Below are 12,317 nucleotides of genomic sequence, written 5' to 3' on the forward strand. Positions count from 1 at the left end.
CACAGTAAAACAGGAGAGCTTTATGGTCGGAGTGGAGCGTTGGAGAACGAGAGAAACTGTGAGGACCCCCCGGCCTGGTCGGCAGCAAGCCCAGCGCAGGTGCAGAGCTGGCCCCTGGGCCCCCGGGGGAGAGCCAACCGCGGGGAAGGTGCCAGTGCTGCCTGGCGTCTGCCCCCCATGCCAGAAGGGGCAGGAAGCGGAGCCCACCCGTGGGGGGGTTGCTGGGAGAGCGAGTGCGCGGGCTGGGGGCAAGCAGGAGCCAGGCCAGTGACGAGGACGCACCCCGCCCTGTAAACAGCCGTGCGGCCTCCTGGGCCTCAGTCCCATCCCTGAGAAGCGCTGGGGGCCAGCTGCCCGCAGAGCCCCGCCCACAGGCCCCCTCCCTGCACGGTGGGCCCCAACCCCACAGCACCCCCCGCCAGCGCGGAGTGGGCCTGTCGCCCTCCGGGGCACCCCAGCAGTCGGTCGGCGGTGCTAGGCCTACAGCTCCTCGTAGTCCCCGCCTCCGCGGAGGTGGCCGCCTGAGGCTGCGCCCCCCAGGAAGGCCTCCAGCTCGTCCACCGCCGTCCTCTCCGGGGCCCGGGGCCGCCGCCGCCGCTCCTGCCGGCCCTCCTCCCTGTCCCTGCTCTTACGCTTGCTCCTCTTCCTCGCCGCCTTCTCTTCCTCCTGGGAAGGGGGCACCTCAGGTCCTGGGGGCACCAGGGCCCCACACCCACAGCGGGCACGTGGGAGGCGGGAGGCAGGGTGCCTACCTCTTTGCTTTTCTTCTTTTTCTTTTTCTTTTCTTTTGTGGGAGGCCTGCCCTCCTTATCTGCAGAGAGAAGACACAGCATGGGCCTGTGACTCCCTGGCTGGCCAGTGGGCAGCGTGGCCCGTCCTTGTCACTGGCGCACGGTGGCAGGAAGGCGCACCGCGGCGACGCTGCAGCAACCCAGAGGGACCAGCGCCCGCACCCGGTGCCAGGCAGACACACCTCACCCTAGCACGAGCCAGGGGGTCCTTCCCTCTCCGCTCTAGGGACAAGGAGCCCCTGGGACACGTCTCATGTGACCCAGCTGGTCAGCCGAGGCTGGGTTCAAGGGGCTCAGGCGAGAGGGCGGGGAAGGAGACAGGGGCCGTGCAGCTGCCTGGGGCGACACAGCGCCGCGAGTGCTCCACGGGCCCGCGGACCATGAACCTCCTCCCTGGGGTGGCAGGACTCCAAGTCCGTCCGGCTCGCAGCCCTGCTGCCAGGCCACCAAATGCCACCTGTGCAGATACTGGGCCAGGCGCCCCCTGCCGCCCGTCCTTCCAGCATGGTCCTGGCACGCACCCCGTGACCCACGCCCCCCGGCCCCCAGACTACCTTCATCGCTGAGCTCCTTGCGGCCTGCTTCCACCGGTCCCAACCCAAAGAGGTCTGAGTCATTCTTCAGTCTGAAGGAAGACACGGGCGGCTGGGGCGGCTGGGGCGGCAGGGCGGGACCGGCATCCTCGTCCGACCCGTCAGAGAGGTCCTCTCGCACTGGGAACTCGTCCTGGAGAAGGAGCAGGCAGGTTGGGCAGCCAGAGCCCTCCCCAGCGCCCTCCAGCGTGGGACCCGTTGGAAGGTCCCTGCATCGCTCAGGCAGGTGACAGGCCACCTTGAGAGCTCTGGACACCCAACCTGGGGTCAGGGTGGCCAGCAGGGTCCACTGTGACGGCCAGGATGCTGTAGCACCTGCCTGGTGTCACACGCTGATCGCCGACGCCTGCCCCAGGAAGATGTCGCTGGGCACTTTCTCCTTCCTGCCGTTCCCACCCACGACCGTCCCCAGGGCCTCCAGGCCGAGCGGGTGGCCCATCCCCTCCTCACCGCTCTCCGCTGAGGGTCCGAGTCGCTCTCGAAGTCAGGGTCGTCCATGACGAAGGACAGCATCTGGGCGGCGATGGGCCCCTCAGGGTCACTCTCTGAAGAAGCCGCCTGCTCATCCTTCCCCTGCTCACGCCCTCCAGCGGGACCCTCGGCAGGGGACTTGTGAACACCCGGTCGAGCCGCACCCCTGTGTAGCCTCGCGGCCTTTGTGGAGGACCTTGGGGACAAGGAAGAGGTCAGGGGGCTCCTGACTGTGCCCCCGTCCCCCGGTCGGATCCCATCCACATACCGTCTGGTCTCTGGCTCAGGGTGCTTCTGGGGGGCTGGGGCAGCGGCCTTGGGGGGCCCTGCCACCTCCTGTGCTTCCTCCTCACTGGAAGAAGCGACATTGTCCTTGGGGACGGGGCCTGTGGGCAGCAGCGGCCTGCTGGGTGGCTTATCTTCAACATCCACATCGTCCTGGAAACCTGCCACCAGCGGGTTCCCGCCTGAGGCCTCCCCATCGCTGCGGGGCAGGGGGCAGGGTGGTCAGAGGTCACCGGGAGGTACAGAGAGCCCAGCTGCCCACCCTGCGCTCCAGACCCCTGGCACCACAGACACCAGATGTCCTGGGCCCAGTGTGGGCACTGACCGAGGGGCAGCTCTAACCTTGGCCCTCAACATTGTGAGGGCACAACGGGGGCCTCCTGCAAGGGCGGTCTAGGTCTTGGGGGCCCCTCTGCAAAGGAGCCCACTGGTCAGTGGGACAGGCCAGCGAGGGGGGCAGGGGGTGTGAGGTGGGGGCCCAGGAGAAGAACAGCAGGAAGCCACGGTGGGGCTTGCTGTTGATGTGGGAAGGGGGTGCCGTCCCCCCTGATAGTGGGGTGCAGGGCGTGGGTGTGGATGGGCTGAGGATGTTTCTCGTACTGCGGGAGGAACCTGGGGCTGGGCTCCGTTCCGCTGCTGGGCGTTTCTGAAGGGACCCAGGGATGCGGGGACGAGCAGGTCTGACCTGGCTTCCGCAGGGCGTTGGGGAGCACATGGGGAGGCCCGGGAGCTGGTGATCCTCACCCCTCACCAGCTCCTGAGTGGAGCCGGGAGGCCCAGCCTGAACCGCCCCGTCTGCCCAACGTCACGGGGAGGCCCCGGGCTTCTGCCAGTGCCCATGCTCTCATATGCTTTCAGCCCAAGAAGGTGCTACCAGTGAGTCACGGGCACCGACACGTGGGGTCGGGCCAGCCTCGCTCTCCCGGCGCCCCCTGGGCAGGGGGCTTCAGGGAGCCTTTCGCTGCCAATCTGGTGGGGCCCGTCCCCTCGGCTCACCCAGGGCTGGGGGTGCGGGGAAGACTGGGGACCCACGTGGCCTCTGCTCTTACCTGTCACTGTCTTGCAGGACCTTGGCTCCCACTTTCTTCTCGTCCCCCTGGGGGGCTGTGTCATCCAGGAAGCTTCGGTCAAGGCTTTCTTCAGGAATGAAATCCTCCACGTTCTGGACTTTGGCCGGGGCCTCTGCAGCAGGGGCTGGCTCTGGGGAGGAGAGAGGCCGCTTCCCACGTGTCCAGCGCCCACCCCCGCCGGGCCCATCCAGGTGGTACCCATGGGACTGGGCCGTGGGGTGTCTGCCCGGGAGGAAGGAGGTGGGCCCCATCGCGGTTTATAAGCGCCAAGGGACCAGTGAGACAGGGCACTCCACTGCTTGGGCCACCCATACCCCCCTCCCCAGGAGCTGCTCCTGGGGCTCACCTGGGGGCGAAGGGGCTGCTTCAGCCGCTGGTGAGGTCCCAAACAGCCTGGAGATGATGCTGCGCCGCGGGGCAGGGGCTGCGGGGGGCAGGGGGGCCTCTGTGGGAGGTGGGGGGCAGGGGCAGGCTGAGGGGGTGTGGAGGGGCAGCTGTGGGGCTGGCTGGGGCGTGCTGGGGCTGGAGCTCCCTGTGGACACGGCGCTGGGAGGCACCACTGGAGACTGGGAGCCTGAGGATGGGCTCTGTCCATTGGCTGCCAACGGGGATGCGTGGCCACGGCTGCGCGCCTCCATCATCTCGAGGAAGCTGGGGGGACACAGAGCAGGCAGTGAGCAGTCTGCCTTCCCTGAAGTCTCCTCCTCTGAGATGAGGGTGGCCGTGTCCTGGCCCTTGCGCTCATCGGCCCGCACGCCCAAGCGTCAAGCAGAGGGTCCCACCAGGGAAGGGACTGGCGAGTGCCAATAGGCAGGCTTGGCCCCACACCCACCCCCGGGGCGCTCCATCCGTCAGCAGGCACAGGACCTGCCATGCTGAGGGCCTCGGTGACAAGACCTACTGTCCGTGGGGCGGGCTTTCCGACAGAAGGTGTAGAACTAACAGGGGCCCCATTCGCCACCCAGGCTCCCTGGGGACCGACAAAGGAGGGGGCCAGCCACGCTGCGCACCTCCAAGTTAGGACTCCGTGCCGGAGTGAGAAGGTCTGGCAGGCTGAGGGCGGAGCCCGGCCCTGGCCCAGGTCTTTGGCTGCTCCCGTGTGCTCACAGGAGGGAGCTCACGGAGGCGGCAATGTCAAGCCCCCCAAGGGGCTGCCTTCCTCTGGCCTCAGGGTTGGCTGTGAGGCGCACGCGGAGGGCAGGCTCCGGCCGCCGTCTCCCCTGGGGGCAACGCGCTGGGTGGGCAGTGCTGGGTTCCCGAGCTCTGGCTCAGCCAGTCAACCCCAGGAGGAGCTCTACAGCAAGGCAGCTGCCCACCCCCAGCGTGGGGCTCACCCTGGGACCAGCCACACAGCCTAAATTCCCCCAGAACCACTCTGGCTAGGTCTAGAACCAACACATGCTGGGGGAGCCAGCGTGCCCAGGACATGAGCGTAGGCAGTGGTGACACTCAGGTGCTTTCTGTGGGAACTAAACAGAACGGAAGCACCAGGGTTGAGGGGCAGTTCAGGGTCACCCCCTCCTGACACAGCAAGAGCCTCTCCCAGGAGCCGTGGGGGTGGCCACCAGAGCCCCTGGCGTGGGCGGCAGCAGGGCTGGTCTGAGGCCTGCTCGTCACCCACACAGCTGTTGCTGGCAGTGCACTGGCGTGGCCAGGAACCAACCTCCCTCCACTACCAAGGACCGGAAGGTTCCATCCCTACCCCCCCACTCTTCAGCACCACCAGCCTCTCCCAGGGTCAGGGAGCTCTCTGAGGACCTACTCTATAATTGGGCAAATTGACCTCCCAACCATGGCAGCCTGAGTCAGGAAACACGAGGCCAGCCAGTCTCAGCAGAGCCTCGGGCTGACACTTGTCCCGGGTCAGCGGCACCAGCAGAGTGACCACCTCTGGTGCACAGACGCCTGGCTGGGCCTCAGGCACGCCCATCAGCTTGGAGCCCCTGGGATCTGGTCAGGTCAATTGGAAAAGGCCCCAAGGTGCTCAGTGGGCCCCAGGGAGTACCAGGAGGGGCCGCTGGTCTGCTCCCCTGGGAGGGGCCCCTCGCAGAGCAGCTGCCTGTTCCGGACCAGGACGCGCCCTGCCGACCGTGAGCGACGCCGCCCCCCTTCCTGCGCTCCCTGCCCCCACCGCCGCACCCGGACTGAAACGACTCCGGTTTCTCGGAGCGACACGATCCACTCAGGCTGTCGTGTCCGCCCAGGAGGGAGGCGCTCGGCACTGGTGGCTGGCGAGGCCTGAGCTCCAGGCATCCAGAGGGAGGCTGGCCCTCCCGCAGAGCCCACGGGCAGGGAGGGCGCGAGGGCCGCCGCGGGGTGCACGCACATGTCGTAGTTCTGATCCTCCGTCTCCTGCTGCACCGACAGCTCCTCCAGCGTGGCGTCCACGTCCAGCTGGTTCGTCTCCAGCTGCCGGAGCAGCGTCTCTCGCTAGAGGATGAAGCAGAGACCCCCTTCAGCCTGTGTCCCCACTTGGTCAGCCCTCGATGGATGACCCAGCAGCTAGCGGGCCACTCCCACAGCTCAGTGTGGCTCCGAGGGCAGGGTCAATGCCGTGAGCGATGCCCAGAGAGACGGCGCCCCGTCCACACACGGTGCCCCCAGAAGCCCGTCCGGCTCTGACGGCCAAACACCAGGCTTCTGCCGTGTCCCTGCACACTCCGAGCTCCGGCACACGTCTTTCCACGGGCATCAGCCACACTTGTGACCCACGAGCCACTCTGCTTCCTCTGGTGACATGGGTGCTGACTGCCGGGTGCGTGAAGCTCAGGGCGTTTCCCTCGGGATCTGGGTGCATGTTGTGCATGGACGGGGAGCTCCGGGGACCGGTGAGAGGGACGCGTGCAACACGCATGGTCCCGAGGGCAAGAGCGGCGTGCAGCGGCCGCCGCCACCAGTCTGCCTTCCAGCTAAAACCACCACCAAGCACCCTGTCTGCGGGGCACCCGTTGCCCTCCAGCGAGAAAAAGATGGGGCAGGAAGAACCCATGCTCCCCAGCAGGCCTACATAGCCTGGAGGAGTGGCGGCGACCGGGCCACAGAGGGGCCACGCACACAACGCTGTGATGTCGCATGCCCATGTTCCGATGTGATGAGAAAGGCGGCCACTTCTGTGGTTTGACCCTGAAAGCCCAAGACCTGGTCTCACGTCGGACAAACCCTGGGTGGGGCTCCCTGAGGCGCTCTCCCAGCCCAGAGCAGGCTCCGCCCAACGCTCCACGTGAGGTGGGGCCAGGCCTGCGAGGGACACGGGAGGGCAACCCTGCGTCCGTGGTCTGGAGAGCAGCGCCGGGAAACCCGAGACTGCCACCAGGGGAAGCGGAGCGAGGGGCCCAGAGGCCCCCCGCACCACCTCTCTGCCTCTGTACACCTAGAATCACTCCCCAGAGTGGGCGTGGTCGCCGGGCTCTGCGCCTGCGCAGCCCGAGGGGGGCAACTGGGCGAGCTCCCCCAGCAGCCACACACCACAGGAAGCCAGGATGCTCCTACCGGGAAGACCGATGGGCACAAGGGCGTGACAGCAGGAGTCAGTGCGGCCCCGAGTCACCCACATGGCTAGGCCTCCGGTTCCTGCCTTGTTGGTCAGAAATGGCCCAAAAGAGGCATCCGAAGGACCCCTGGGTCTCCGGCTGGCCTGGCAGAGGGGTGCGGATGGAGCGGGCCATCCTGGGGCTGCCAGCACCAGAGGGGCCCCGAGAACCCTGTGCTGCCCGCCCCGCCCGACGCTCACCTGCAGCTGCAGAAACGGGATATTAAAGAATTTGTGCAGATACTTTAGGCCGAAGCTGTTCTTCATGGAGGACTCGGCGTAGCGGAAGTACGAGGAGCCTGGAGGCCTGTTTGCAAAAGGAACATGTGGCTTGAGGTGGAGGTGGCTAGTGGTGGGCAGCGGGGCGCAGTCCCTCCACGCCAAGGGCCACACCTGGACCAGGCTGCTCCTGATGCTGGAACCTCCCCCCGCCACAGGCTAAAGCCAGCACCCCCGCAGGCCCAGGGCCCACACCTGAGGGCCCAGCAGGTGACACCCAGCCTGGACTTGTGCAGAGGCAGGGGCCTCACTGCACCAGCCCAACCCCTGGTACCCCCTGCCCCCGCAGGCCTGCCGGGTGCCAGGGAGCCAGCTGCCAACACCTGGTTCTGCTGTTCTTGGTCCCAGGTCCTCTTGCTGGACCCTCACCGCGGGGGCCACTGGGGCTGGGCAGGCAGGGGTGCGTCCCCGGCAGGGCCGCCCCACCCACCTGTCCAGGTTGTCGATAAAGTCCCGCACGTCATCAGGCAGGATGACTCGGTGCTCGCCCATGTCACGATAGTTCCCCAGTACACACACTGGCACGTGGGTCGGCACCTTGGGAAGCTCCCGCAGGATGTAGTTGAAGGTCCTTAGGAGGCACAGGCAAGGAGAGACCTCCTTAGTGTCAACCTCAAGACTCACACCCCACTGTGTCACATGTCCTGAGCCCAGGACCCGGGATGCCCAGGGCACGAGGGCCGAGTGCCCACAGCCTCCAGAACAGGCCTTGCTTCTGCAGTTTTCTCCCCAGTTCCCTTCCTGCGGGGGTCCCTGAGGCAAGCGGTCTTTGCACCCTCCCTGTGGAACACAGCTGCAGCCCGCGGGGCTCTCCGAGGGGCGCTTTTGCTGAGTCACAGCCTTGCTCTCCAGGCCCCGGCTCCCAGATGGTGTGCGAGGGAGTGAGTGCCGTGCCTCCGCCCCGGAGGCTGCAGCAGGAACCGCAGACTCGCACACCCAGGCAGCAAGCTGGACTGTTTCTGGCTCACACGCCCCCCTGGGAGTGTTAACAAGGGGCCAGGGGTGTCAGCCCTCCAGCCCTGTCTCTACTATTTCTTCTGCCCCACAGGGCCCAGCAGCTCAGGCCTTGTTTTGGCCCGCACTGTCCCCTGCGAATGCCAGCTGACCCAAGAGGGGGGTCAGTGGAGCTGTTCTCCTCGGCCACAGCATAGACAGAGGACGCCACCTGCATAGAGTGTGCTGCTGGCCACAGTCCCTGGCCTCCAAGCTCCCCTGCCCCAGCATCTGAGCGCGGGGACCCTGGTCCGCCCTCGCCTCTCCAGACCGGCGCCTGCTGCTCCTCCCTGCAGCCCCCGCGTGCCTCCCAGCGGGCACCCCTGTGCCGGCCTCCTGCCTGTCGGCGAAGGTTGCAGGGCTTCCATGATGCCGAGGGCCTGCCCGAAACTGCGAGGCCACTAGCAGTGTCTCTAGCAGACTGCATGCAGGAGAAGCCACCTCCAGTCCCCTGGTGGAAGAGACACTGGTGTACCCAGGAGAGACGCCTGGCTGCCTCTCGCACAAGCACGGTCCCTCTTGCCACCGGGACCGCCCCACCCCACCCTGCACATTTCCGACACGCCGCCTGCCGCCACCCCGGGGCCTCTCCTGCACGAGCTACCGGGCGCCCCACAACGGGAGGCACCCAGGTGTGCGTCCCTTCGCGCCAGAATGGCTGGTGGGAGGCCCTGTCGGGTCCCCGTGCGTGAGCAGATTCCACACAGCCGGGAGTAAGACCCCAGAGCTCTGAAGACCGAGGTCGGAACACGGAGCATCCCAGGGAAAACCTGGCTGGATCCCACCAGCGACGTAGCGCAGCGTCTGACGGCAGGACCGAGTGTGCAATGGGGAACGTGGACTACACACGCAAGAATCATAAACATTTAAAATCAGTGACAATGGAATGAAGGCCCCATAGGCCGTTTCCACAAAGGCTGCTGTCCGTTCCTCCTCCGGCATTCTGTAAGACACCTGCTCCGGCGGCGCGCCCCAGAGTGTCCACAGGGAGGCCCGACTGTTCCTGGACAGGCCTGCAGGAAAGCTGGCCCTGGGCGGTCGTTGGGCCGGGGCTCCTGGTGCTCTCTGCCCACAGTGCCCCCCTCCCCACCCTGTAGGAGCGGCTCCCCTGCCTTGCTTCTGGGAGGCGGGAGCGCTGGCGCCAGGCAGGCCTGGGGAATCAAGCGTCCCCATCTGCCCTAGGAGAAGGCACTTCATGTGTGTCATGCTGCCCATGTGACTCCACGAGGAGGGGCCCGTGGGAGCTGGCACTGGGCCGCCGCCTCATTCGCCCTTGCAGCTTGCTCCGTAGTCTTTTGCTGGGGTCTCAGCTCTGCGTCACCTCAGTAAAAAAATGTCAGGGATGTCTTAGGGAACCCCAAACAAACGGCCACTTGATTTTGCCAAATGTTGCGTGGTACTTTCAGGAACGGCTATGGGGCCGTGGAAGGTGCGCACCCCACCCCCCGCCCCTGTGCTGTCCCAGCTCAGCCCGCCCTCCACATGCTCCCCCTCTGTGCTCATGGACATGCCCGGAGACAGCCAGGCACGGCTTCCATGTGGCTGAGCTGCTGGTGTGCACGAAGTCCACGGATAGCCTGGAATTATCCGGCACGGGCACTGATGCTGGGGTCACTCCAACCTGCTGGACAGCGGGGGCGGCCCTCTAGGTGGCACGTCACTATGGGCCTCGAGGGCTATTTCCAGCCACGCCCCCTTACCACTGCTTGGTGATGTCGAACATCATGACCACGCCGTGACAGTTCTTGTACACATCCAGGAACTCGGCGTCCAGGGCCATCTCAGACTCTGCCTAGGGGCGGGACACGACCGGCATGAGACGGTGCTCCAGGCAGGCTGCCACAGCTCTGAGCCCTACCCCCTGGAAAGGCTGAAAAGCACAGTCCGAAAGGTGATGGCTATTTTCATTTTGGCAAAAATTACGTAAAGGAGATCATGGAGAGTCGGGGTCAGAAACCTGAGCCTAGCAGGGTCTGCAGCAGTCAAGAGCCCAGGCTCGAGGCCGCAGCAACTCCGCCCCGACCTGGGGCTTTCTCCAGCAGCCTCCAGCAGCCTCCTTGTGAGCCTCAGGAGCCTTCTAGCACTCAGAGGGACAAGAGCGCTGGAGCAGCCACCACCACACTGCAACAAGCCCATCCAGACCGGGGGAAGACGCGGGCAGAGAACCTTCTAGAGCACACAGACAGGTGTGGCTGCAGTGTGGTGGCAGCAGCACGGTGTCCCAGAAAGGGCCAGACAGACCTGGGTCAGGCAGTCACCCAACTTTCCTGCCCTGAAGGGGAGCAAGGAGGCTGCCCACCACCCCGAGACGGTCTACGGGCAGGAGGACCCAGAGAGCAGGGTCCTCGGAAGACAATGGGAAAGCTCCCCTGGAATGGAAGGGGTGCCCATCTGCCTCAGACTTGTGTTGGGCTGGCGGCTGCCGGCAGAGCTCATTCAGGCCACACTCAAGCCCGTGTGCCTGGGGCTGCAGACCTGGGCCCGTGCACCTAAATCCCTCTCAGGTGAAACTCATTACGGGGCCTGGCAGGTGTCCCCGCTAACAGCTCCGGCAAGCCCAGCCACCCCAAAATACACCTGTGGGCAACACAGGCCCCCAGGAGCAGTGGGGCCAGCTGGTCCAACTAGAGTCCCGGGGCGGTCCCAACCCTCACCTGGAACGGGGCCCCACGGGGGCGGGGGCGCGGCTTACCCACCTCCTGGGGATCGTTCTCCACCTTCAAGCCGTCCCCTCGCCTCCTGGACTTCCCTTGTTAGAAGACAGACGGCAGTTACAGGGGGAGCCGCAGCCCCAGGGGGAACAGTTCACTGTCCCGCTCCCGGCTCCAGCAGGCACCACACCGGTCTAACGGGGTGACCCGGCCACATAGCTGGTGCCGGAGCAACCCTGCTGGTGGAGGAAGGGGCCACAGCCCCACCGAGACCCCCGGAGAGAGGCCCTGACGGGTTCCAACAGCTCGGCCTAAGCCGGAAGGTGCCCAGCAGGGCTCAGCGAGCCAGCCCTGATTCAAACGTGGCACTTCCTTCCCTCGCTGGCACAGGCTAGCCCAGCCCAGTCTCCCAGGTGCTGCCTGTGGGGCCACAGGGGCTCCCTGGGCTGGGCTGAGGCCCTGGGCAGCTCCAGCAGCTCCGGAGGATAAAGGACTCCCAACCCGCGCTCCCTGCCCCTGGGCTCCGAGGTATTTCCAAGCGGGGAGGAAGGGCAGTCTGTCACCTTGGGAATCCCAGGGTCCCTCAGTCTGAGGAACGGCCTGGGCAAAGTAAGAAAGCCCTCCCTTCCCCCCAATAACTGCGTTTGTTTCTGACCCTCTCAGCCCTCTGGGGCTGTCCCAGGTCAGCAGCCCCCAGGAGGACGCCTGCTCCGGGGCCACAGGGCCTCCAGGGCCACCCACCGTCTCGGGGCTACCGCTGCCCAGGCGACGCGAGGCTGCTCCCCGGGGCTCTCTCTTTTTGGGGTGCGCCCCCACAAGCAGGTTCTCAAGACTCTCCGGGCCTCGCCTCGTGCCCCCTTGCCTGCTGCCCACCAGGACCTCAGCCTCAGCTGCCACCAACTCTCAAAGACGCCCTCTGCTGCTGTGTGTGGCGCTCAGACCCTGTCCAGCAGGCGAGCGGCCGGAGCGGGGGGGGAGTGGGCTTCTCTGTCTCACCGGAGGGGACCAGGTGGTCACTGCGTGCTCACACACAAGCCTGGGACATTCCACTGCAGTGCCGCCCTGCCCCCGGCCCTCTCCGCGCCCCCGTGCGACACTGTGCGCTGCCAGGCCAAGCGATCCCAGCCCCTGCCGTCCACACATGTGGCGTGCGGGCTTTGTGCCTCCACAGGCATGGAGCGGGCGCACCCACGACCCGTGGGGCGAGCGGCATCTCCGGTGTAGTGCAGGACACTTCCCAGCAGTGACGACGGCACACGCTCATCGGAAGGGGCCCTGTCCCCCAGGTATGGACTCCACCCTGGAAACCTGTATCCTACCCCAATTGATGGAGCGGAGGCCGGGAAGGGGGCGGGCAGTGCTCCAGGAGGGGGGCCCCCTGGGCACGGAGGCTTCCCCTCAAACCACAGCAGTAACCAGGCCGCAGAGTGCTGCGGGCCCAGGTCTGGAGCACGAGGCCCCCATAGGCCCCCACAGGCTGAAGGCGTCCCGGCGGCAGCAGCTCCACCTGTCCTGGGAACCTAAACCCGCCTCCCGAGAACCCGGGGAGGGCAGGGTGTGAGCACATTCTGCACCAGCAACCACTGTCCTTCTCACTGGAGGACATGCAGTGACAGCAAGCCTCCCAGGTCAGAGGTCGGAGGTCAGAGCACGCT

General features: G+C 66.3%; 1 protein-coding gene across 2 annotated transcripts in view; it reads right to left on the bottom strand.

The window, feature by feature from the left end:
- RABL6 (RAB, member RAS oncogene family like 6) overlaps positions 1–12,317 on the bottom strand; it is a 20,810-nt gene continuing 8,493 nt past the window's right edge. Inside the window, exons 4-15 of one of the 2 annotated variants that reach the window (XM_032306595.1) lie at positions 10,708–10,760; positions 9,712–9,803; positions 7,449–7,589; positions 6,941–7,046; positions 5,537–5,640; positions 3,557–3,861; positions 3,190–3,340; positions 2,124–2,339; positions 1,835–2,051; positions 1,346–1,517; positions 753–811; positions 1–666 (exon numbers count right to left, since the gene is read on the bottom strand). In XM_032306595.1, coding sequence (XP_032162486.1) covers positions 481–666; positions 753–811; positions 1,346–1,517; positions 1,835–2,051; positions 2,124–2,339; positions 3,190–3,340; positions 3,557–3,861; positions 5,537–5,640; positions 6,941–7,046; positions 7,449–7,589; positions 9,712–9,803; positions 10,708–10,760 — 1,802 coding nt within the window. In that variant the 3' untranslated portion in view covers positions 1–480. Of the gene's footprint in view, positions 667–752; positions 812–1,345; positions 1,518–1,834; positions 2,052–2,123; positions 2,340–3,189; positions 3,341–3,556; positions 3,862–5,536; positions 5,641–6,940; positions 7,047–7,448; positions 7,590–9,711; positions 9,804–10,703; positions 10,761–12,317 lie in introns of those variants that run through there. The other variant, XM_032306596.1, reaches the window with a different exon arrangement.

Source organism: Mustela erminea, chromosome 12 (genome assembly GCF_009829155.1).
Source record: "Mustela erminea isolate mMusErm1 chromosome 12, mMusErm1.Pri, whole genome shotgun sequence".
NCBI classification, from domain to species: Eukaryota; Metazoa; Chordata; class Mammalia; order Carnivora; family Mustelidae; genus Mustela; species Mustela erminea.